Genomic DNA, 25,938 nt, shown 5'->3' on the forward strand with positions numbered 1-25,938 from the left:
AATTTCATCCTGTGTAGACACTGTAATCAGACAGTGTTAAGTTAACTAAGTATGTGTTATAGAATATGGCCCTTTCTATTCTATTCTTCAGATATTACTATAATCTATGTTAACTTTGTGACAATGTGTAAGTGGTAACAGCACAGGGAAGGGTATCTCAATGTCCAGACTTCAGTCAGCAATGCGGACCCAGGCCATATCGTCACCTGGCGGCCTGTGGGTCACACCCAGCCCGCCACATTCCCATCCAGCCTACAGAATATTAATGACCACAGAAAACGCTTGCATCTAATGTTATTCACCAGTGGAAAAGATCCAGTCCGTCCTGTGAGTGATGGTGAATCAGCTTGCTAACACCTGGCAACTGGCCAAAAAGTCCCCAAATGAATGTGGTCTTAATGTGGCTTAATTCCCTATCATTGACATCACTGTCATGGTGGCATTAACTGCTGGAGAGTGTTGTGTTGCTGCTGCTGAGTTCACACATTAAGGTTACACCAAAGAATCTGCTATTAGCTCCTAAATTGCAGAAACAGAATGCGTCTCCTTTCATCTAGAACACAACTTCTACAACTAATGCAAACGTCTGACTCTGAGTAAGAGTCATTCCAGATCTCCGATCTTGAATAAAAATCAGATGCAGACCTTTGAGTAATAAGTTTGAGAATCCCTGGTACAGGGCAAATAACCTGAGTTGTGTCCTTCACAGAGCAGCTGTAGGAAACGGAACAGGTCACAGGTTATGTCTTTGTCAGGCATCACCTTCTCTCCTGAGAAAAAGGAAAAAAAAGAGGCTAGAAATAAGGGATGAAGAGCAAAGACTGGAGTACTACTGCAAGAAAGGTATGACAGAATGAATGGGAGAGCATAAGCAGAACTTGGAGAAGTAAAAGAACAGAAAAATCAGGCCACAATGGAGTGAAGGGTGACAGCTGTTGATAATATTCAAGACTGACAAAAGCAGAGAAAAAAAGGGCTTTTTGGAGTGTGAATTTAGAGTATGTTTGAGGCCAGGGATCTCACAGCTGGCTGCATGCTATGACATGGCTTCACAGAAATTGATTTTTCTTTTTTATTTCCATATGAATACAGTACCTGAGCTCTCGTCCATGGCCATGCCTAATCCTTCTGCTTTGTTCTGCCGCTCGAATGCATTCAGATCCAGAACACTGGATAACAGAAACACATGCACAAAGGGATAAAAAAAAAAAAAAAAAGATTTTGCACTCTTACCATTTTTATCAATCTGTACATGAAGCCTTTGTGACATTTGACAGGTCTTGTCAGAATATTCCAATTGTCACTCACCTACATGACAGCATGAGTCCAGCCATGCTCTGAAAGAAGCCCACATCGCGCTTCTCTCTCAGGTAATCCAGCATTTTCTATCAAACAACAGCATCAAAGACGAGGTCCAATAAATGTGGATACTGGAAGCATTGCTGCAGTGTCTCTGTGTCAAGGCACTGTGTTTGGTAATGAAAGGATGTGACACATTGTGAATAAGTAAAAACTCCTCATGTTGAAGAAAGAGCCCTGAATTTGAAATGAAATACTATGGCAGGAAGAGTCCAGGTCCTCCATGTAAGTGATGGGCTGTGTCATGAGTTATTGCATAATGCGTCACCAGGACATCTCTCTACATTAAATTTATCATTACTACATACTGCAGATGATGGTTCACAGCTTTACTTTTCTAGTTTTAATATTTCTACTGGATTTCTCATTAATTTATTCTAATATATAGAACTATGAATTCAATTAATCTAGCAATTATCTAGCTGCTGCAACAACCTTATTTCTTAGTGTCACCTAATCTAATCTTGCCTTGTATCTATCTTGTCTGTGTTAATTATAATTATCTTCAGTCAGTGACCTGTGAAAATGCAAACCTTCGTATTTTTGGGTCTCAAGAAAAACAAGTCGTATAATTTGAGGCAGAGAAACCAATGTAGTGTTGTACCTGTTGAACAGTGGCATTCCCTCCGCTGAGAACAGCAATTCCCAGCTTCAATGTAGGGGCAATCATGGAGCCCATGGCCCCTGATGGGAGGTAGATTTATCACACAATCAGAGGATATACAGTGCTGACTCAAAAGAATAAGAGTGCTTCAATTTATTCTCAGCTTCTGAGTTGAGGACTTGTCTCAACTTACAAGTTACGTAGTTCAAAATTTAACCTTGTCTGACCTTTGCTGGCACTGAAGGTTTGCAGGACCATCTCTGAAGCTCCACGACAATGCAGCCTGGCCTGCTGGTAGAGCAGCTTCTGTTTCTCCATTTGCTTCTCCTGAACCAGAGAAAAAAATTATATTATTTTTATCATTGCAATAAAAAAACAAAGGTGAAGAATATCAATCAAATCCAATTAATTACTGCCAGCAAAAAATGTTTAAAACCTATTTTTAAATTAAGAGCCCATTCACTCACTTCAAAGCTTTCGGCTTCCTGTTCTTCATCATCCTCCTCTCTGTGGCAGCTCTGGGAGAGCAAACGTACAACAGTGCAGAAAATGAATCAGATACAAAATACCCAAACTTACTGTCCCTCGCATTTTGCTACACAGTATATTGCACGTAACATGCATGATATGAAAGACATGACAAAGAAAGCAATCTTTAAAGAAATCCCATTAAACTACACACTCTGTCTCTTTAGTGTTTACTGCAATAAACAACCTTTGTAGCAGCGTTTGTAAAATGTCAGTCTTATTCTAAGCATATTGTCAAATTATTTGAACACAGTAACAAACATGTAGATACTCTGACTCTAAAGCATTCTTCATGTTCTATTACCTTGGCCATAATAGCAGCGTAGGACTGATAGAGATTGTCATTTTCAAGTTTACTGTGAACAGGGAAGACAGATGAGATAATATTAGTGTATATCAAGGTATGAAGTGATGCAGCATTCTCAAAATGGCTGGTCAGCGACAGGGTCTAGGCTAATCTGTAGCTGATCCTCACTGGATCTGTTCACAGCACTCAAATGTGACCCCCTCATAGTTGGAGGCACCACCGCCACACAGTCCAAAGCACTGTGTGGATCAAGAGTGTGTCTGCCCTGGGGCATTGAACATTTTTATTGAACACACTACTACACCTGAATCCAGCTGATTTGAACACATCTTTGCAGTGACTGTACAAGTGAGAGTGCTCTCCAGTTCCTAAAGTCTTTACAGTGATGTGGAGAGAAATGGTTAATATAATGTTACACTTTCAGACTCATGTAATATCATGGGAATATCACAGCGATGCCTCGATGGGATTGGTGGACCAAATCATGCATTCATAATGCATGCAATTCATTAATTTATTCACCAAATAGAAACTTTCGTAATCAGTGGTGTCCATGCATAAAGTAAAAATGAGACAACAGTATGGAAATACTGTAGTGAAAAATACATATATGAGAGAGAGAGAGAGAGAGACAGAGAGAGAGACAGAGCGAGGGAGGGAGAGAGAGAGAAAGAGGGAGGGAGAGAGATAAAATATTGGGTTTGACCAGTAACAAATGTAGACTGGGGTTTTTACTGCATGTGATCTTTTATAATGAACACACGCACACACCTCCTTTCTGTCAGGGCGCTTCGGCTGAAGAGTGTAATGAGTTGTAGGAGAGGATCGATTGGTTTGGCACCATCATCAATGTCCTTTTCTTCCTCTCTGTCGCCTCCACACAGCTTCATCACTCCTCCCTTCTGCAGCCCACAGAGAGAGAGAGAGGGAGAGGGAGTAAAGCCACTAATGTGTGCTCTTAAATAATGTCACAATCTGACCATCCACAGCTTCTGGTGACGACTTTGCAGGTTTGCTCTCCTGCAAACACACACTCGGCAGTATATACAAAATATAAAGAACCGGATCATGTTTATGTGCACAGTGAAGACAAAGCTATTTTTATTTGGAACTTCTGCTACATACAGACATACTCAAAAGGCCGTGTAACAGGTGTAACAGTTAACCAAATTTTGGGAAACATTTTTCTCATCACGCCATCAGAATTCAAAACATAGCCCTGTTTAATTCTTGTTACATAATTATTTTTTAATGATGTCAATATAGCTTGCTTTGCCACTCACAGCTAAATCCTCCACAAGCTTCTCCTCAAAGCTGTGGCCGTCAGCTGATATCCAGGATTTATTGTAGCCTTGGAGGAACAGGTTGACAGCCCTGTGCCTGGGGAGGAAGAGGAAAGAGTGAAGAGACAACAAGACATGTCCATGTCTTATTTGCAAATAAGACATGGACATGGACAAATGCAAATCAGAGATTACAAACAGGCAGCATAGAAAGAAACTATTAAACTATTAAAGATTAGACCCATTATTGCTCATCAATCAAGGCCTCTGATTCCAGTCCAAGGTGATGACTGTTCCATCCACCAGTACGTGGAGCATTCTTATATCACCTACATACCACATGCAGCGACATGGTCTTCGTATGCTAATGGAGTTTAGCCCTGAAAAGGCCATGCCTAATTAGGTTTTACATTACCTCTCAATCACAGTAGTGTCTCACGCACAATGCAGAACTGCCATTTATACACTTGAAAAGGTTCACAGTCAAATGCTACTAGTGTTTAAGTTCACACAGTATATTCACCTTTTCTGGGGCAAAGAAAGAAATGTAACGAAACTATGGTTTTCCCTGATTTATCTGCACTATTACAAATTAGCCGAAATATTGTCTTCGTGTCTCAAGTTGCTAATCGGTCTGTAAACAATGACTGACAGTCTTGGCCCAGATATCTGTTATACGAATCCACTGACGAAACCAGAAGCCCTAAAACTTTGGTTGTTGCCTCAGTCCTGGTCAGATGCCAGCCGATGGCTTCAGAGATTGCCGTGATTTAAAACCAGTATCACTTAAAGCCCACCTTGTTGATTACCCTTGATTTCATTATTTTTCCTACCATTTTCACTCTTCATGTTGAGGCTTAAAAATTTGAAGCTTGAAAACACTACCCCAACAAAAGACTAAATTAAATCTACATGGCATATCATCAGATGATTATCTCCCTCTGACAAGGGTCATTCAGTACAAAATGTTCACTAACACTTGATCTAATGAACAATTCACCAATAACAGCACTTTTGTGGGTGCAAAGCATTCATACTGTATATACATCACATGTTTGTACCTGGGTAAGTTGTAGAGGGGAGCCATCCTTAGGCAGGCCACCACTGCTCGTTTTCTCTGTTTGGATAAGACCTTGTGCCACGCAGGCTTTTTATTTCTTTGTGGGTGTTCCACCTGAACCCAACCCAAAGAGAGATAATGTAACAAGGCAGTGCATCTGAACCTCCAATGATAAAATGGGTTTCAATAGTCACTGTTGTTGAGGTTCACTTTCATGCAATTGTCTCGCCTTTATCGTGCATTAGCACTGCAGGTGTGAGTTTCTTTGAAGTAATATATTCAAAATAAATGTGTATTTAGAATAAGATGACATTTTCTTATCTCTGGCCCTGTCATATCAAACAGCTGAAAAGCAAGCAAATCACATTTTGTATCAACAGCTATTAGCAGTTAATCAAAAGTGCTGTGCTGTAGTGCAGCCAGTATGCAGTGAACGTGGGGCCTCTATAATTGTGCATTTGTAAATTGTTCAAAACATGTTACCAGAGGTCTGTCAAAGCCATGCAGAGCTAACTAAGCACGCTGGCAGAGTTTAAACAGATGAAAACAGAATTCAGCAACACTACTGTAACTACCAGCAGTAGAGTCTCTACTCAACAAACATATTTTCTATGACAGAGGAGAGTGACACTCCATGAATGGCTTAAAATACAGCCTATACATACACAACAAAATACCCCGTACAGATACTTCAAAATTTAAAGTTCATGTAATAATGTTTAACGGTAAATACAATCACACAAACGGTTAAAATGGTAACAAATATAACAAACTAAATATCAAAAAGGTGTTAAATAACTACAAAACTCAGTGAAATGCCCTCATGTCACTTGTCTTTTTGGAGCCAACAGTTGACTAGAGAAGAAGTGCCAGCACACATTTTCAGATTTGATTAATTATTCCTTATCTGAATAAATTACTGGTAATATTTTCATATTGCTTTAAAAGCTCACCTGGTCCAGGTAATAAAGGACTCGAGCTATTTCCAAAATCCGGTCTACAGTCCTTTGGGTGTCAGTAATGGCCTCTTGCTGGCTCGGGTGTTCTGCATGAAGGGTCCCCTGCTTCAAGCAGTTTGATGCCTGTAAAGAGAAAAAAGAATGGCACATTCATTTATTTATTTTTCTTCTGGTATTTCAACCATTCAATTAAAGAAAATTTTAGAAAGGCTGCTAGGTAGGTGCTCAGCGCAGGGGAATGAGCTTTATGGCAATGAGAAAAGAGAATTAGGAAGCACCTTTCACAGGGCAAAACACATGGACCAATGAATGAAGGAGGCTGGTTGAAATGGGTAGGGCTACGAAATCACGTTGTTCTTGCATGAATTCTCATACAATCAACAGCAGAGACTCACTGCTAACTATTCCACTGCAAACAAACTTTCATGCCACCAAAAAATATGGTCAAATCTCCCTTTTAAAGTTTGTTTATGCTAACGACAAAGCAGACTTTTTTTTTCCCATCAATGACTTATGAATAAACATATTTTTCACTGACTGATAAACAAACAAATATTGCATGCATACTCTGTATCTCTTGTGAGCAATGAGTCACTGACTGAGATTATTAAAAAAGCAGCTTTGAATTTTACAGGCTGCACGAGCCTCTTCAGTTTAATTTACCACACACTTCTCTGGCATGTCAACAAACATGCAGAATGTCTGCAGAATGTAGAAAAGATATGAGCTCTGCTTACACTCAGTAGGGAATTCATACAACTGATATATAGTGTATATGTTGTTGCTTGTCATTCGCACTTCAATTCAGCTCTAACTAAGCATAGATTTTCAGCCAAGATTTCCATCCAAACCAGAAGAAATAAAAGCCACAAAATGTGTTTCAATAGAACACAATTATACAACGTTCATATTTAACTAGAAATTACGAGTAAAAAATGTTTAGAACACAAGAACTAAAAAGCAGCGACAGCCTTTTACCTGACTCTGAAGATGTATAAGACAACTGAACACATGCTCTCGAATCTCATCTTCAGTTTTCTTCTGTGGAAAGCAAACAATGCCCAACTTTAAATCATCACACATACCACAGATATTCAAAGACACTCACCTTCACTATGATCACACCACACTGCAGATTATCAAAGAATTATTGCACATTGATTGAGATCTTAAAATTATTTGTCATCATGTTGACATGATGGTGTCCACAGATCCAACCAACCTGGGTGAAGCCATTCTTAGCCAACAGGATAAGGCTCTGGTCACTAGGATAACAAATCCTGAGTCCCACAGGGAGCAGTCTCTTCATGGAAGCAACAATGAGAGAGGTGTGTGTGGAATAACGATCCCCTTTCGTCTTCATCCTCCTTTTCTCATGGTTGAACTGAGTATTGAAAGCCATGAACACAAAATAACTTCTTTGAGACTTGACTCACAAGCTTTTGTGTGATTATTATAGAACTACCCGATGAACAAGTGTCTACGATGTAAAGAGATGCAGTTCTTGCACATCAATGTTAGAAATATGGCTGACCTTGGACATTTTGTCATTGTTGACCAGGAAAGTCAAGTTATTGATTTCATTTTGGACCACATAGTTCTGTTCCTCCCATTTGAAATTCTGTCACAGCAAGCACAGGTGGAGAAAAATTACATGCTTTATAGGGTACAATTTTCACTTGGACAGTCCTGACGTGAGGGAAAAAAAAACACTATTATGTTTCATCCTTACATGAGATTTTCCCCAGAATATAAAGACCTCTGCCACCATGCTGAAGAGCTGCTGGGCATCAGGGTTTGACTCTTTCAGCCAGCTGGCTCTGAGACAAGACAACAAGACAGACCAAAAACCACCACATTATCATGGCAGAGTTTCTTCCTGTAAAACTAGACACATACCGTACGCCTGAAATAATAAGCAAAATCAGTTCTATGCATCTTACTCTATTTGTATCACCAAAAATGTGTTTTTTTTTCTGTATTTACAAAACTAGTTGCAAGTTTACAATTTTCCAACAGTTGTTTAACTCAATGATCAGTATTTTACCATTTCAATAAACATTCATGGAAAATGTGTTGTTCAAAAGGCTTCTGAAGAACTAAAAGAGCTCAGATGATAATTACTGGCTGTGTAATGTCAATCTAAAATATATTAAAATAAGTTTCACTTTCTACTGAGTCTATACTTTGAATTTCTCATCAAGCTCGTGGTCTCAGAAAATAAGCCTCTCTAGGCCTCTCTCTAAGCTCCTTGGTAACATGCCTTACCGATTAGAATCCACGAAGGGGATGAGGAGGGGATAGAAGGCATAGAGGTCTCGCACCAGCATACTGAACTTCTCCTGTATCTGCAACTCCATTTCAGAGGTGTCACCCCCTTGTGCTTTCATCTGCTCCTCCTCTATCAGCACACATTCTGCCCTCTTTCTCAACTTCTCCATCAGTGGGATGAAGTGGCTCCTTAACAGCTCAGAGCGGGATTTGCATATGATTGGCTGAGAAAAAACTGGAAGACATGATGTTAATAGTGGGAAAAAAGGAGAATGAAAGGTATAATTGATTTGGAATAAAGAAATCCACACCAGAGTTGGACATGACCACAATACCTGCCATCTGTTTCATCCAGTCACCCTGGCTAGCGCCCACATGGTTGTGGATGATACAGAGGATGTGGCCAAGTAGGTCACTGGCACGCTGAGGAGTAACAGAAGTGCAGGTTGGGCTGTCTGGCTGGCCCTCGGGGCCCCAGCACCACCAAAGGGATATGTAGCTGCACAACATGGGCAAGGTGACCTCTGTGACATGGATGTAGTGAGCCTGGCGAGCTCCAGCACCTGCACCTGCCAAATCCTCCACTTCCCCCAGAGCCTGTTCCAGGGAAGGCAGGAGGGGACACATGTCCTCCACCTGACTGGGCAGCCCCAGGTCTAAAAATGAAACATATGGAAAATAAGGCTGGGAAGGGTTACGATGTGGGTGTGAGCAGTCATTCCAGATGCCCAAGTTTAGGCAAAAGTGCTAAATATCAGTGTGTATGCAGTGTGTTTGTTTATTACCTTCTCTCTCAGTAGCACTCATGGTGTTGAAGATGGAGTATGGGTTGTTTTGGTTGAGCGCTGGCTCAAGGAAGCATACAGGAAAAGTCCCAGTCAAGGCAGCCAGACAAGCGCCTGCTGCTGGTCTCTGCCTGTTTGGATATGCTGTGTTAGAAAATACTATATACTGTTTGGGGTAGGATTGCTCACAGAAGTTTACTTGCCAGCTATTTTCATTTGTATCTCAGGCTCAAAAATGGTCTTCCATCGTACCTTGGCCTTAATACATGTATTGATAGCTCTAACACATACTTCTATGCCCCAACAATAATGCATAATCAAACATTACATGTATTTCATCATTTTTGTCATTTCAGTTATTCATATTTTATATCGACTATGTATAAAGATGGTCTAGTTAACATTTAAATAAGTAATTTGTTTAATAAAAAGCTTATGTGAAAAAAGAATAAAAGTATAGACATAAAACTGAGAAAAACACAAGACTAAAAGAAAACTCTGAAATCATATAGCTATACAGACAGTACCCCTCCATGTAGATGCTGCTACTGGTGCCAAGAGAGTAGAGGCTGTTGAGGATCCTATAACAGGACACCTGGACACTCCCCACTGGAAAGACAAGGTGATGCTTAACACAGAGATCCTTGTAAGGTTTGCTTCAGAAACAGCCACAGACACAGAGCAGGAAAGCTGATAGCATGCGATCACAGAGCGATGGGGCTGGATAGCTGGATGGCTGCTGATTCAGGTAATGAATGATTCCTCAAAGGTCAGGATATTAGTGAGGGAGACAATATGCTCCTGCTGCTCTGTGGCTATGACTGAGACACTTAATGAGACCTGGTTTCAAAGATGTGGAAGGTGAAGTGGAGGGGAGGGTGCCCCCGAGTGATTTCAGGGGTGTGATAACCAGCTGTTCATCCAGCTCCAGAGCATACGGGAGGAAAGAAATGAGAGTACGGAAAACATGTGGTGGTGGTAATCTTAATCTTACTATTGTGAGATGATGTGCAAGATTTTATGCTGCATGTCATTTTAGCTCTTACCCAGGAGGTCCAATCCATAGTTTTGGATGCCAAGATGCTGGAAAAGGGAAGTGAGGGTGGGGAGAAGAATGGAGGTTGTGTAGCTGACAACTCTGGCCACTCCTCTAGCCTGTTGACTCCTACTCGGAGGCAAACAGACCATAGTCACAGAGAGGTTTTCCACAGTCATCTCCAGATCAGCTGCAGCTGTCTCAAAGAACGAATGCAGAGATGCTTGGATAGACTCTGGGGCTGACTTCATCAGGGTCCTAGGGCCAAGGGAGGAGAAAATGCATTTTGTGACGAGCAAAATTTTTACTGGATACATTGTATGTTTAATTAAAAAATAATAATAGAAAATGTAAAAGGAACAAGAGTGTCAAGAATTACAATGTTGTCATGCAGTGCTCTTTTGGCAAGCTACGATAAAAGCAGTTAAGTGAACTAAATCAGTTGCTAATCTATCCACCAGACAAGCCCACATGACATCAATCTCTGTCGAGCCAAGATTCTACTTCCAGCATCATGCATCAGAGGCCTTGTCCTCAGGGAGTAAAAGTGATATCAACCACAATTAGATAGCATCAGTGTATCAGTAGCTCAATTACGCCAGTCATCTCATCCTCAGACATGGCGGTGTGACACTGATGTGACTGCAGGCAGAGCGAGTACATCGATTTAGGCAGAACGTGACAGTAGTGCCATCTAGCTACCTGGCATCCAGAGCCTGAGCCAAAACATGGAGGCAGCTTGCCACTGAGGATGCTTCATTTCCTGGAAAAAAAAAACCCAACACGCACATACATCAAATCCAAAATGCCCACACACATGCACAGACAAAAAGATATGCAGCGACAAAAGATTCATAACCACACAAGGAATTAGATGAATCTCAATAACATGATTACAAAAATGAACAGAGACACAACTGTGGCCAACCAAAGAGCAAACCAAGGAAGCAACAAACCAGAGAACAAGTGGTGCAAATTAATGTTTGAATAAGGTTTATTTCCACACCGTCCTTACCAAAGAGTGAGATCCTGTGTCTTATTAGAGCTGCAAGCTTACAAAAGAGGCTGGATGTGAAGAGAAAAGACAAGAGAAGTAATGAGGAGAGGAGAGGGGAGTGGAAAAAGTAATTCCAGGACACGAAATCCGAAGAACAGTAGCACAGAAGAATGAGCCGCCTTCTGTTAAAACACCTTCAATTACAGAAAACTTACTTAAAGAAAACTAAACTAACAATACGGTGTGCAAGAACATGAGAACATTTTAAAATGCTGCTGGTGTAAACAGCGTACTGCACAGTTTGTTGGGGGTGGCACAGACCTTGCAATCATCTCCTTTTCCTTTTTTGAGGCGTGAGTTCTGTTACCACTTGAGCAGAGAGAATTGGACAGGAAATACAGACGGTGGCTCTTCACATATTGTTCCATTAGAGGAAGGATAACCTGTTGAATGGAGTAATAACCAACGGTCACCTCATAAACCAACATGCATTACCTCACATTCCCTTTAAGTTTCCTCTGACTAGCTTCAAAGTTTGATAAAAAAAACAACCTGAACCCTCTTTGACTGCATCACATACACACTGTGCCCGCCTGCACCACAGCTTCACTGAAGCTCCATCACACTCACCGAGATAAATATTTAATTCAGACACATTTTATTTATGGCTGCCCCATTACATCAAATAGATAACTTTCGAAGTCTTGTTTAGCAGTTCTTAGTTCAACACATTTTCCCTAAACTCAGCCAACTGGAATGTCTTGTGATCAAGACTAGAATTTCAAAGAAGTTCTGGGGGTCTGAGCAGTGCCGTCTGTTTAATATGAGCTCCTAATGATGAACCCAACGATGACCTAACGGGACGAGAGGTTAAATATTTTGCACTCCATTAGCTCTTCTCATGAAGCATTGGCAATTCACAGACAGACGGACAGCCAGCCAGCCAGACACGTGTGGTTGTGTGAGTGTGTGGCTACGTGGGAGGTGTGTGCTGTCGAGATCTCAGGCGTGACGGTTCATGGTCTTGGCTGACTGTATCTGACTCGAGGGGTCCCATCGATGAAAAATAGAGCCTTTTCATTCGCTGCCTCCTTAGAGGCAGAACTATGTGGGAAGCTTTAATCAATCCTGATAGCAATCGACACACCCACATGGATTTCCAAAATGGTTAAATAAATTACGCAGCCACCAAGGGTTTTAGTTAGAGGGGTTGCCCGTGGCAACCATCTAACAAAACTAATTAGATGACGTAAATGAAATAAGAAAAAAAGCTACGGAGGGGAAAGCAAATGGCATTGGAAAAATGAAAATGGAAAGGGGCTAAATCAATGTTAGATAATCCATATCAGACAGAGTTCGACTTGTTCAGATATGCACTGATGTGAGGCAAACCTTGGACAGAAAATGTACTGGCTGCTGGGGTGGAGCTCTCTCTCCTTTAGACATTTGTCCTCTGGCTTGCATCACCTCTGGAAAGAGAAAAAGGAATGAAACGCTGAATCCTACACAGAGACTGAAACTACCATGGTACCAGACAAAACAGAAAAACATAATTAACAAAAGTGTTTATATATAATTTTCACTTAGGAAAATAAGTTTTTTGTGATGGTGCAGATCAAAATTACCCTGAGGTGGACTTGCTGAGTGTACACTTAATGAACTGTTGTTATTCATAAAATGAAGAATCAATGTTTACATTACCCAGCTCCAACATGTGTTCCTGGGCATCCTCAGTGTGAGAGAGAAGCCTCTGAAGGAGAGTGTAGCCAAAGCAGTTGGCTACGGCTGGAAAGTCCACCTCCACTGTCTTGCGATCCCTGTAGTGAAATCAAATACAGCTAAAACACTGCAACTTGAAAAGACATCAAGCTCTAACCTTAAATACCACAGAGTCTGGATTATGTATTTTATTCGCAGAAATTTACTGCAGGAATAAGTAGGAAGTGGGAAGATAAAGAGGCAATTATTAACTGGTTGTGCTGCATAGACTGGGGTCTGATTGCTGTGAAGCCTGCTAAACAGCGTTAAGAGAGTAATATCACTGTGACACGAAAATGAAACAACTCATTTGCTGCCAACCATGTATCTCATTGCCCTGTTGCAATCATGAGCTCATTCTGTACTCACCTCCACACAGTATAGCCATTGAGCTGAAGGAACTTGAGGACATCCTGGGCCCTTTCTCTGAATTTGGTCTTCTCCTTGGCAGTCAAGGTATCATAGGGTACAAGCATTGAATGGCCACCCCCTCCTGAGAGCAGAAATGGGTCAAAAACATTGTAATCTTGTTAGCTGTTCTGTGCTCCACAAGAGGAGAGGAGAGGCGAGGAGAGGCAAGGAGAGGAGAGGAGAGGAGAGGAGAGGAGAGGCGAGGAGAGGAGAGGAGAGGAGAGGGCTTGAAGAAAAGGAATAGAGTCGTTGCTGACACCATGGTACTGTACCTTTACTCTCACGTTCTAATTTCTTCCTCTTAGCCCAGGCATTGTGGTAGTTTTCTGCCAACTGTTCGGCCATGGCCTATAGACAAAAAAGAAGAGGGTAAAACCTCTCTTACAACTGTCTGTTTGCCAGACTTTTTTACTAATTTTGACCACAGGAATGCACATCAGCTCATAAAGCATGCAAATGGGGCAGGAGGAAAGTCCAGGCCCACACGAAAACTACTTCTGTCAAGGAAAATGAGTCCTAAACTCCAAATATGTTACCAGCGGCAGATGTTTTATCTTTTTAAGGCAACTTCACTTTTCAGGCATTCAATTTGTGCCACCAGCAATTTGCATGATTTCATAATATGACAACTCCAAATAATAATCCTGTTTACATGCAATGAAATACTACTTGGATTATTCAGATCTGCAACGCAAAGTGAAAACCTCTTTACCTTATACACAAATACACATAATGGGCCCACATTACCACTATTGCAGATCATGTGACAGGATTACAGTGGAACCAAAGCTGTACTTATTTTAATGGTGAATGAAAGCAGAAAGAAAATGGATTACTGACACACTGATCCCAAGATAAGGTGATGCTGCTCATGTCCATTGGTTTGGGGCTGAACGTTGATGCTCCTTCAAAAGACAGCTAGGACAGACAACAAATGGCTTATTACTCAATTAAAAAACATGTAAAATCCATAAGTGGAGAAGTTTAACTGTATATGAGATGACTGGAGAAACACGTTTAGTGCAGAGAGGATAAGTGACTGCGGCCTATGAAGTGCACATACAGTACCTGTCCTGACTGAGAGACTCTGCGTGCACATGTACGGGTGCCAAATGCGTCTCCTTCTTTGGTTCTCTCAATGGTCCATCCAAACGCCAGCATACTCTTTATTGTCTCTTTAATTGCCCAGCGGTATGCCTCCTTCTCCTACAACAAAACAGAACAGAAATAAACTATCACGTAAACCTGGAATTAGCAGGTCATCACAGGACAACAGAAGCACAAAACATGCTTGAACTTCAAAAATGAGAAGTGTGTCCGATGCATTCATCAAAGACCATGAACTGAGGCATTTTAATCTTATACATTACATACACCACACTTGGTATTCAAGTGCTTCTGGGATTTGTAAACTCACTGCGTTCTTTACTGAGGTACATTCTCCCACTCACACACACCATAAAAATTGACTTCTACCTTTTCAGCCAGAGCCCTGTATGGCTTGAGGAGAGGGTGGACCTTGGTGTTCTCACATAGCTGCTCCCCATGAACCCAGCCATGGGCGAACTATCAGTGAGAACGTATCGATTCAGTGAAAATCATGCTTTAGAAAATATGCATTGTCCACATAATTTTAGCTAAATCACACCACGGACAGATGCTCTGACACTGTCGAGCAGAATAATTATCTTACTGTGGAGTAGTCATTGTGATATTACCTTGTCCAGCGACCACTTCTCATGAGTATGCTCTGCGTACTTGTTCACTACAAACTCCAGTCTCTCTGGCACCGACACACTAGTGCAGGGACAGAAATATTACATCACTTACTCTACTGCGCATTAGACATTTAGATACAACTGCACGTTAATGGAAAGACTTATCAAGAGCATGAAAATAAATGTTTACATCAACACCCCTCTGCACATGCAACTTCCTAAAGTCAATTCTGTCAACCAAATGACAGCTTACACTTGTCATGGAGCAGAACAGGTCATCTTCAGGAGATCCAGAATCAACATGTGCTACTTTCTGTTCATAATCATTTAATATCCCTGGTCAGTATCTTACTTAGAGGTATCGACAGGCTGGGGGTCAAAGTGTCCTTCTGTGTCCATGGAGGCATTTCTCTCTGTATGGGACACGCAGCTTGAGTCCATGTGTTCAGGAGGCAAGGCCATGGCCACCGCAGCAAGGCACTGGACACACAGCCTAAATAACTGAGGCTCATACGGCTAGAGGAAAAGGGAGGTATGAGAAAAATAATGTTAGAGGGAGGAAGAAAGAAAAAAGACAGCATGGGACATGATAAGACAGGGTCAAAGGAAGCTGGGGAATAAAATGGGACAAATCATACTGACATACAATATAGAGAGAACCAAGTTTGTGATTGTTGATTTCAAAGATCTGATTTTGGGTATTTTAACATCAGTTACAGTTTTGTCCTTTTTTTTCTACTGTCCATATGTGTCTGAATTTTACAAACAGAACACTGCTGAGCTGAGGAAGCCATTTTATTTAACTCAAACTTAATCACATTGGATTAATAGTTTTGGAAACAAAGACATACCCCTGCTGTACAAATAATTCCCCTGAATTAAGTCTATCTCATGCAAACAGTGTCGCCATGTAAAAACCCTGTTAGAAACCTACTTAAGTGGCCAAGAAATTCCATTTCCCCAACTGAAATGCAGCTGTGAATCCCTTACCACAATAAAAGAAGTTTATTGTTTACATGTGTAAGAAATCCAGTTACAGCAGAAAATCACACAAATCAAAAACACAAATCTGCTTACTTAGTGTAAACTGAGGTAAACGCTGTGCATTATACAAATGGTAACATACACATACATATATACACACTGTGCATATAGATATAGAAGTCACCCTGCATCCCTCAATGCAAGTTCAATTGGTATGAAATTTAGTTTACAAAACTAGTTTTCCTTATTGTGCAATTGTTCTCAATATGTCTCCACCTTTGGTTATTTTTCAGTTATAATCTACACATCATTGTACAATAAATAAGGCAACACAGCTGAACTGAGGCTAAGCTACAGAACACATACAGTAAGTTATACTCCATTAGACCATTTTGTACAATGCTGACTGTGGCTCGTTTATTGAGGCGGTTTGATGTGGGCCACAAGTAGGACTGGAACAACCTTACGGACTTCTTTGGTGTTTTCATGTTCTTCATCAGTCTGGATAGTGTCTGTCACAAATATGCTGGTGCATGTTTACAGTGAACTGAGGAAACATTCACCTTTTGCTGACGCCTCACAATCCAACAACTCTTGCGTCGGGGTGGGGGGTTTTATACTAGCACATGAAAAATAACTCTCAATCTCAAGTGTGTTATATCTTCCTCCACTCCGGTTTTTCGACTAGTTCACTAAAGGCGAAAATCAAATACACATTTCTCCTGAACCAGACTTTGAGAAGGATAGAAAGAGAAAAGAGGCCATGAATCAATGGTAGGATAATTGTCAAAAAGTGAAACATTTATTCATTTTCTGCCACTTTTCTGGTGCTCCAACAAAATATTATTCTAATTCCAAATCATTTTAATGTGACCATGAGATTGACACAGGTATTCAGAATGGTTTACCTTCTTTGCCAAGGCCTTAAATACACCCCAGAACAATTTTCTGGAGAGGTGGAGCTCTTCTTCAGAGACCAAACCGTGGTTATCCTGCCCTCCAGTTAGCGAGTAGTACTTCGACCTCTGCTCGTAGTGACTGGTCAAGAGCTTTTAGGGGAAAGTATTGAATTAATAATTTTGACTTTGTGTATTCTCGCATATGCTGGAGTAAACCGCAATTTGTATATGCACCTTTAGTGGCATCTTGTTGTGGTCTGTGAGATGAGGAACATCAAAGACCAGACGTCGAAGAAGAGGCTGCATCATAGATGGCTGGAGTTTACTGAGGACACCAGTGAGTGCAGAATTAGTCACATGAGCAGATACACACCACATCCACCAACACACACACACACGCACAATGAGTGATGTTATGACTAATTATCACATCTAACAAGAATGACACATGTAATTGAGAAGATGCCAAGGGCAAGATGTTAATTAGTTAATTAGTTTAATTGGATTTGGTAAATTATATCCGAATTGGGCAAAACAGACAGTGATTCATTAACTATAATGAGTGGGAATAAGATTGCACTGATGTGTTAACAATGATATTTTGCCATTTCTCTGCTCAACATATGAGAGTGGAGACAGAACTTTAGCTCTGTTGTCTGCACCATCACACAAACTAAAAATACCCTACCTGCACACAGCCAACAAACAATCTTCAATAGTGTCTCTCTGAGCCTTGGTCAAGCTAAGAGCCCTGGAGAGGCTGTAGATTGCCTGGATAAGAGAATCCACCAGAAAGGCATGGTCCTCCAAAGCACAGAGGAGAGCTGAACATTTGGTGAGCAGGGGAAGCACAGTTGTACACAAGTATCTGTTGAGGGCCAGGGCCATATCAGTGGATCCTAAGTCAGCCTGCAATGAAAAAGAGAAGTTACACTTATGCAGAGTCCAATTAACTATGTGGGAACTAAACAGACAAGCTGGAATGAGAGGGCTGCAAAGACAAACACTTCCTCAGACTGAAAATACGCACACATTTTACATTTTACTGTATATACTTATTGTATTTTGCGCAGATTTTAAGCAAATTAAAACATTAAGATGACCAAATATAATGTGATTCAGCATAGTTCATCACTCAACTCATGTTCAACAAAACTACTGTACAGTCGATGCCAAGGACGAGGAGGAAAGAGGTGGCTATTTTCATTGGCGACGGGGTGCCGCTTGGATTAATACAAAGTCACAGGTCACTCCTACATTGTTAGACAGGGTGTCTCAAGCAGGTCAACAGGGCAACTGAATTGAATTTTCTCTGCTCACAGTGTCAAGAGAGACAGCTGCCTGAAGGTCAGGCAGAAAGCCAACATCTAGTAGGTGGAGAAGAAAACTTTGGTTGTCGATGCCATAAACCCTGTCCAGGAACAGAACCATGGCTGCCTTGTGGTCTGGGCAGAACACAGTGGATAGGTCAGGCTCAACCACCAGCCCATCTGGACAAACAAATGAAAAGTAAAGATTAGATGTTAAGACCAAAGGCTATGATGACGTAATGTGTACTGTACATTTATTTATGCGTGCACATCCCTGTCATCCAGACTCAGCTATTCACTCACAATCATGTACAGAACTGTGACGTAACAGAAGAACCAAACGGTCACTATAACTACAAAAATCTCAGATCTTAAAGGAAATCTTAAATTTGCAAGTGGCCATTGCAGCCAAGCCAGGTTTCTGAGTAATGTCTTAATAAAAGTGACGTAAGTAGTGTAAGTAAGTGTAGGTAGTAACTCATTTCACCTTTAGTCACTGAAGGGATTTGAAAGGAGATGCTGATAACTCCCTCAAGATCCTCAACGGGGATGAGCGACCTCAGAATGGCTCTGATGCGGATTGCTTCTCCTTTGCCTCCTTGAATCAACTGGAAGACAATTCAGAGCACATAATTGTTTTTGGGCAAGTCATTTACATCTTCCACTGGATTACTGATGGACATAACACATAACCATACAAATGAATACAACTGCAAATATACTGTGTATTATGTACACAAACTATATTATATTGTATCTTCAGTGTAAGGATGTACACTGTAAAATATTAGGGACATGTTCCTCATGTTGAGTTGCAGCCCACATTGCAGTCCAAATGTAATTTGTGTCAAAAGTAGAGAAACTGACTTTATTTTCTGAAACATTGTTGTGTATCAGCTCTTGTTGATTACATCCTGCAAGTGTTGCAGTTCTGTTCATTTGTCTTTTGAAAATCTCCTTTTTACAATTGTATTTGCTTTTTCCCAATCTTTTAAAAGTTTTAATGGATTTTTTATTACTTCTGTAAAGTCTTTTGAACAACACAAATAATGGCCTCGTCTTCTTTTGCCTTTGTACTTCTGTGTCACTGCAATACAATAAAAAAGCATCCTTTTTAAAAGGCACATTTATCATCAGGTGCTTACGCTGACAGAGGTACATATGCTCACTCCAAAAGCTGGCCTAGTCTGAGGTTTTGCTGCTGAGAAACTCACACAAATCCAATTGCTCTATTAATGTCCAGTAAATAACAACTAGGATGTTAGAGTCTTAAAGGGCATGACAAAGCTTTAACTGGGATGGCAACATACGCATGACAAAATGTAAACTTAATGAACAGTGTTTCAAAAATTCTATATATGCACAGATCAATATATTGTGGTACAACTAGAAGTCTCAGTGTTGTGGAGTTTAATCAGATCAATACTGTGATCATTAGTATTGAAGCAGTAAACCAGCTTACGAGCAAACACTCAGTTAAATGTTTCAGTTTTATGTCTTAACATACTGTATGGGCACTAGGCCATTCTGTGGAAAGGTAAAAGCAATGCACTTTATATTTTTGGTCTCATTCTGACTCATTCTTTAAAAAGCAGTGGCAGGCTTTCTCCATTAGGCTTTATTGTTTGAGCCATCAGTAGATATTGATGCGGAAAGGCTGCTGAAGGCTGGGAAAACACTCACATGCATCTCTGGAGCACAGCGACCCAGCAAGTCGATAAGGGCTGAGTAGAAGGTCATGATGGCGTGCCCCATGTGAATGAGGTCATCATCATTGTCCTGGACAACATCTCTGTTATGGCAAACAATCATAATGGTCAAAAGTTTGCCATGAACTAAAAAAAACAGTCAAGGATGCTGCATTCCATCCATGAAATGCTCCAAAAAGCGTGAAAGAAAATTACTTCTTAGACTTATTTATTATATAAAAAAGGAGTGCTGAGCAGACCTACATCTATTACAATGTTTTACTACATTGGGAGACTTTTCATCATCTGTATATAATATTTTGATGTTATTTTTGGTAAACCTTCATCGTTGCTGTGGAAAAACATGCAAAAATGTGATGCACTAAAACAACTGAACTGTTTGCAATCTGGCATTGTGTAGTCCCAACTATTGCAATGTTCAAAACCAGTACTTCATCCATTTGACAGCTTTTCATGCATATGCCTTTGTGTATGTGTTTGTACAATATTTACCCAGTTTCCTTTCAGTCAATTAGCTCAGTACAACACATATAGTCCAGGATATCGCACACTTGCACAGCCTGACTGAAGCCTCTATTCACGCCTTTAGACAGACATGACTTATGTAAAGCCTGCCTGCACATATATACATCCGTCAACATGGTCAGTGCAAATTTTGAGTTTTGTTTAATCCACAAGCTTTGTGCCTCAGAATGAGTCGAGGGATCCAGCATCGTCCCACAGAGAGGAGCTTTTGTCCTTTTGTCTTGAGGTGTTTGTTCCATCAGAGAGCACTAGCCAGCTGCAACTTGGGCTAGCAACTCACCGTGATGATGGTGATGATGATGATGATGATGATGACGTGCTGGACATTGGCTCAGACATGCATGAGTTATCAGAGGATTAACTAGAGGCTTTGTTTGTGTATGATACATCCTTCTTCTCAATGTAACACCAGTGCGGCTGACAAACTTGAGGAGTGGGCCTCTCCTCTGCCCGGCTATGGGCACCATGTTGTATTTGGATCTGGATGGAGCCGAAAAAAAGTTGGTTAGGTCAATCCTCCACCTATTGTGCCATCCCTGGCACTGATCTGGGCCCATGCCACAACATGGGTCTGTCCCTGATCCTGGTGGACCCTCAGTGGCTGGCAAACTCGCGGTATGCCGACATAATCAGTCTGCTGGCAGCAAGGCCCCGCAGCTTATTCTCCACAGGGAACTCCTCTCTCAACTCACTCATCCGCACCCATTACTGTGGCAGCTGCATGCCTACCTGTTGAGAGATCCAATTTAATAGCAACGGGTCTGTCCCCAAACTGTGGTGGCAACGATCCAAAATGCGGGGGCATCATCCACTGGAGGCCTGTGTGCCTATAAATGGTGGGCACTCATCCTGTCAATTCCTCTTTTAGCCAGTTCACTTGGCTCAAAGGTTACATTGCGCTGAATGTGGCATATTTGCCTAAGATTATCCCTGCAGCTTATAGTTCTATGTGAGTGATATCTGTACTAAAGCTAGCTGGTCATTACCATTTGGATGTGACAGCCCCTTTGGTGACTCATTCTGACCTTTCTACTGGGTCCATGATGCACTGGAGTGCTGGAGGTTCGACCAGGTTCGACCATGAATACATGGGCCACACTATATATGTTGTACCAAGTGAAATCAACTGAAAGGAAGCAAAATCTTATTACTATAACCTCTGTTCCCTGGAGAGAAATTAGGTACAGCAATCTGTGATCATCAGCCTTAAAAGCGTTACTGGAGGTGTCTTCAGTCTGACCATGTGAGGGTGATATCTCATACTATATGCGTTGTACCTTATTCCCCCTTCAGGGAACAGAAGTTATTGTCATAATATCTCATTTTCAAACTACAGAATTAAAGTTATTTTGCATGCAACATCTAATACTGACAGTGTCCTGTTGGACTGGTATGCGGTGCAAGGTCCGTCCATAGAAGGGTCACTTGAGATCCTAATGGCCTCCTCCATGGCTGCTAGGAGACCATTTCCCCCATCACCTCGTAAGGCAGGACCAAAACACTCAGGTCGCCGAATTAGCAACTTCAGCACCACATAAGCATTCTCCTCTACACTCTCACCTGCGGTCAAGGATGGGACAGAATATAAAGACTTACCATCTGTGGGTTGGATGAAATTGTGGATTGTGTGGGAGGTTATTTGTTTGTTTGTCTTCAGAATTCATGGGACAGGAAATTAATAACTGAAGAACATATCAAGACAATCAATAGAATGATACCAAGGTAAGCGGAAATCACTGAGGCACATAGTGCAGAGAGCCAATGCCATTTGGCTGAATTGTCAACACCCTCAAGGACAATTTGAACTGATGCCTTCTGGGCACTGCTACAGAGTAAAAAAAAAAATCAATATCTAAAGAACAGCAGAAGTAATTATTTCTATTGCAAATAGTTTACCTAGTTGGGGCATGAAATGATGCAGCTCTTCTGCCTGTTTAACTGTGTTTTGCTCTTACTGTTCTCACACTGAGGCAAATATCTGAGAAGCGATAAAAGCCCTGCATAGATTACAAGTCTAAGGTACAATTAAACACAAAAGTATAACTGAATACTCAATGAAATAAATAATGTAAATAGTTAAATATTTCAATTGACTGTTAAATATTAAAGGCTGCTAAAAAATACAAAGACAAATGATCAAAAAACATAATTAAGCTAATCAAATGTCTGTAATGGGGCAGTAAAGTAAATATTAAAGTACATTTCGAATAATATGAACTGACTAGAAGGATCAGAATAACATTTTGCAAACAACTTTTGAACAAAAGTGTTTCAATATTTTGCCATTTAAGTTATCACAGGATGTCTTGTGAATACAACATTACCATTACAGAAGACAGCAAAACGTAGAAAATCTAGGTAACGCTCGCCCTCCACAGGGTTCCATCCAATATCAGGGTAGCCCTTAGCCAGTAGCATCGGACAGCTCTGGAGACCACAGCCGGCAAGGTAGTGAACCACCTGGATAGCAGATCAGACTAGTTTTACAGACCGGAACGTACATAAACAGAGATGAGTGAAGGAGTGACACTGCAAAATAATTTAGAACGGCAGATCATTTTTAGTACAAAGCAGAGCATTTATCTGCGCACACATTACATATTGTATAAAATTAACAGCAGCATTGTAGAGGAGGGCACAGAATATAAACTCACCTTCTCTAGGTCAGGTTCCCTCAGTGCTAAGGCCAGTTCATTATTATCCATAACAGAAGCTGCTGCTACATCCAGAGGAGTGGCCCCACGCATGGATGGTGAAGCTACAGGAAAAAGGGATAAAACAATCTGAACAACAACTAATTCTAATACCTTCACAAGGTCACTGTAGACCTAAAATTGAATTCACACCAAAATGCAAGCACAAAAGCAAGTCAAACGAACTATTTTTTCCATTTTCTTAAGTGCAGGATAATATCCTAGTAAAGAGGTAACGCATCAGACAAAACTCTTGAAACAGATTTACTCTCAGTAAACTATTTAAGTGAAAGGCTCAATGTTACATATTTGAAACTGAATGCCCATTCAGCACTTCAAACTAAGGCCTCAAAAATTACCAGAAAGTTGAATCAACGCCGCTCTCAAAAAGCTGAGTATTATGTGCTTGATAAATGGAGTTGTCGTGTAATGAAGCCTTGTTGTATCGTAACGCATCACAGTAGATTGTACAGGAATTTCAGTTACTTTGCATCTATACATGTACACAGAAAAGTAAGAGAATAAGACTTACCAAGACCAACACTGCTGTTTTCCAGCAGGTAGCTGAGATGGTCAAATAGGGCTCCCTGATTGTGACGGCTGATGCGGCAAAAATAACACAGGAATCGACAGCAGCTGGCCACCATCTTGGGAAAAGTTATCTCCTAACAAAAGAAAATGATTGCAAGGAGTACTGCCCTATTAATGATGCACATCAGCTCACACATTATTGTGCATTTGGTATTTTTAATCATTACCGTTCGGAATACGGCCTACATAAAGCCGATACTGTTCAAGTAACAAAATACTGAAAAAACCTGCTTCATTTACAACATATATTTTCATATTATCACTATGAATTTCAATGTATCGCTCACCTTTGATTCCCCTTCTCCTAGAACATTGACCATCACTTCCATTACAGTTTCATGCATCCCCAATGCCCTCATTAGGTTGGGGTGCTGGTAGAAAACTTTATTATTCATGATGTCTCTGTACATAAAACATTGCATATAAATAAATGACAAAAACAGTAGGAATACTTTCTACAACACAGAGGATACATTAGTAATTAATACAAATAATTCCACAAGGTAACAACAATCACGAGGAGTCAAAAGCAGCAAACCAATGTCGTATTGCAAATGTCTCCCTACCCTAGTTTTCTGATCATCAACCTCTCCTCTTCCTTTCCCATGCGGACACTGAGGAGGGAGCGGATTTGGCTCAGGGAGGACAGGAGAGCCATGGTGTCCTCTACAGAAGCCTGGCTGATGGTATAGGCTCTGCTGAGGGGTCCTGCCATTTGGCCACCAAGGCCTTGATACTGGCGGTGCAGCAATGAGAAGACAGCCCTAACCAGCTCAGGGTTCTCCATCTCACTCTCTTCAGCCCAGTGCACCATTGTTGCAGAGATCAGCTTTTTTAGGGACTCTGAAGAACCAGCAGGTGAAAAGTGGTGATAAAAGTAGAAGAGAAGAACCCTCCCAACCTTGTGTATAAAAAAGCAAGGCCAGCATGGCAAGAGACTGGATGTCATGCTTTTACATTTTTGGATTTTATTTTTATGTTACATTTTTAGGTAGTTGTCCCAGAAAAAGATTTTGTTGGACATGCTACTGCAGATATGTCCAAAAACAAATTCAGCATAATGCTTTATATCCTAATTGACATATCCACTTTCAAACTCCTCTCTTTTTACCAACCAGCTATGTTTCCATGTGGTACTGATCCTGAACCAAAAGATGTTACATGACACACCATATACAGGTAAATTAATAGGGCATGTAAAGGTAATAAAATGTAATTGTTTTGGTGTGGACAGTATCAAAAATGTATAAAGTGAGATAAAGAAATGGCTTTGACAACACTGATTCACTTACTGGCACTCTGTGGCCTACTCTCCTCCACCTCTATGGGTTTCCTCTTCAGTCCAACAACTCTCACCACTAGACTGAGAAGTCGATCTTTTACAGACATCTTGGCAATCTCATCATCCTCTGTGTCATTCTCCAATTCAATGCCTGCACAACAACACTGAATAAGATGAGATTCCTACAGTGGCAATCATTATAAGTGCCTTCTCAAAGCATTTTTACAGTCCCTTGGCTCAATGAAAGGTAATAATGAATCAGTCAGAGACAAATAGTGTTCCAACCGCAGTGTGTGTTGAGGAGATGATGGAAGTCTTGCAGGAGCTGTTGAATTTCCGCTGGACATGGACAGTTCAGCTCATCCTCTCTGAAGCTAAGCAACATGTTGATCTAAAGACAAGTGATAGGTAACACAAACAATATAGACAATATTCTTAGTAAGGCCAGTTATATTGTGAAGCGTGAAGAATGCAGAATTTCTTCGTGTAATATATGCTTTATGTATCTTTTTTAGAGTCCACAGCTCCTTGAACACAGGAGAAACCACAACCCAGTGTTTTATACTTAATCTTCAATGCTTATATTAGCACCCGCTTCCACGAATATAACAACATAATTTAATTTCAGCCCATTTAACCTGCTCCTGTGGAGGTGAGCGGAACTCCTTGGTTTTCCGGGCAGTAAGAGCGGCAGACATGTTGAGTGCTTGCATGACTTGGTTGTAGCGAAATCGTTGGTTCTCCTGCAGCCGATGCACAAAGTTGTCAGAGAAGGCAGCCACGGCCTCAACCCTGTGGCGCATCTGGCAGTCACACAAGTAGGACAGCAGGTGGCAGAGCTGGAGAAAGAAATGTATTAATTCGTCCTC

The 25,938-nt window shown here is 41.0% G+C and overlaps 1 protein-coding gene across 1 annotated transcript in view; it reads right to left on the reverse strand.

The window, feature by feature from the left end:
* LOC143328331 (ryanodine receptor 2-like) overlaps positions 1-25,938 on the reverse strand; it is a 159,051-nt gene that overhangs the window by 111,553 nt on the left and 21,560 nt on the right. Inside the window, 47 exon segments of the mRNA XM_076743409.1 lie at positions 690-770; positions 1,096-1,169; positions 1,309-1,385; positions 1,964-2,043; positions 2,191-2,290; positions 2,431-2,481; positions 2,796-2,847; positions 3,570-3,649; positions 4,052-4,178; positions 5,143-5,255; positions 6,095-6,223; positions 7,209-7,229; positions 7,323-7,484; positions 7,635-7,721; positions 7,833-7,920; positions 8,369-8,606; positions 8,707-9,027; positions 9,175-9,287; positions 9,684-9,765; positions 10,203-10,450; positions 10,895-10,955; positions 11,208-11,257; positions 11,511-11,632; positions 12,582-12,658; positions 12,891-13,006; positions 13,317-13,440; positions 13,631-13,706; positions 14,199-14,276; positions 14,427-14,564; positions 14,835-14,924; positions 15,077-15,155; positions 15,429-15,592; positions 16,969-17,109; positions 17,194-17,284; positions 17,648-17,868; positions 18,280-18,449; positions 18,757-18,877; positions 19,953-20,048; positions 21,864-22,063; positions 22,828-22,963; positions 23,158-23,261; positions 23,729-23,861; positions 24,075-24,189; positions 24,354-24,628; positions 25,066-25,220; positions 25,355-25,460; positions 25,708-25,908. Coding sequence (XP_076599524.1) covers positions 690-770; positions 1,096-1,169; positions 1,309-1,385; positions 1,964-2,043; positions 2,191-2,290; positions 2,431-2,481; positions 2,796-2,847; positions 3,570-3,649; positions 4,052-4,178; positions 5,143-5,255; positions 6,095-6,223; positions 7,209-7,229; positions 7,323-7,484; positions 7,635-7,721; positions 7,833-7,920; positions 8,369-8,606; positions 8,707-9,027; positions 9,175-9,287; positions 9,684-9,765; positions 10,203-10,450; positions 10,895-10,955; positions 11,208-11,257; positions 11,511-11,632; positions 12,582-12,658; positions 12,891-13,006; positions 13,317-13,440; positions 13,631-13,706; positions 14,199-14,276; positions 14,427-14,564; positions 14,835-14,924; positions 15,077-15,155; positions 15,429-15,592; positions 16,969-17,109; positions 17,194-17,284; positions 17,648-17,868; positions 18,280-18,449; positions 18,757-18,877; positions 19,953-20,048; positions 21,864-22,063; positions 22,828-22,963; positions 23,158-23,261; positions 23,729-23,861; positions 24,075-24,189; positions 24,354-24,628; positions 25,066-25,220; positions 25,355-25,460; positions 25,708-25,908 — 5,764 coding nt within the window.

The sequence above is a fragment of the Chaetodon auriga genome, chromosome 11 (genome assembly GCF_051107435.1).
Source record: "Chaetodon auriga isolate fChaAug3 chromosome 11, fChaAug3.hap1, whole genome shotgun sequence".
In the NCBI taxonomy this organism is placed as follows: Eukaryota; Metazoa; Chordata; class Actinopteri; order Chaetodontiformes; family Chaetodontidae; genus Chaetodon; species Chaetodon auriga.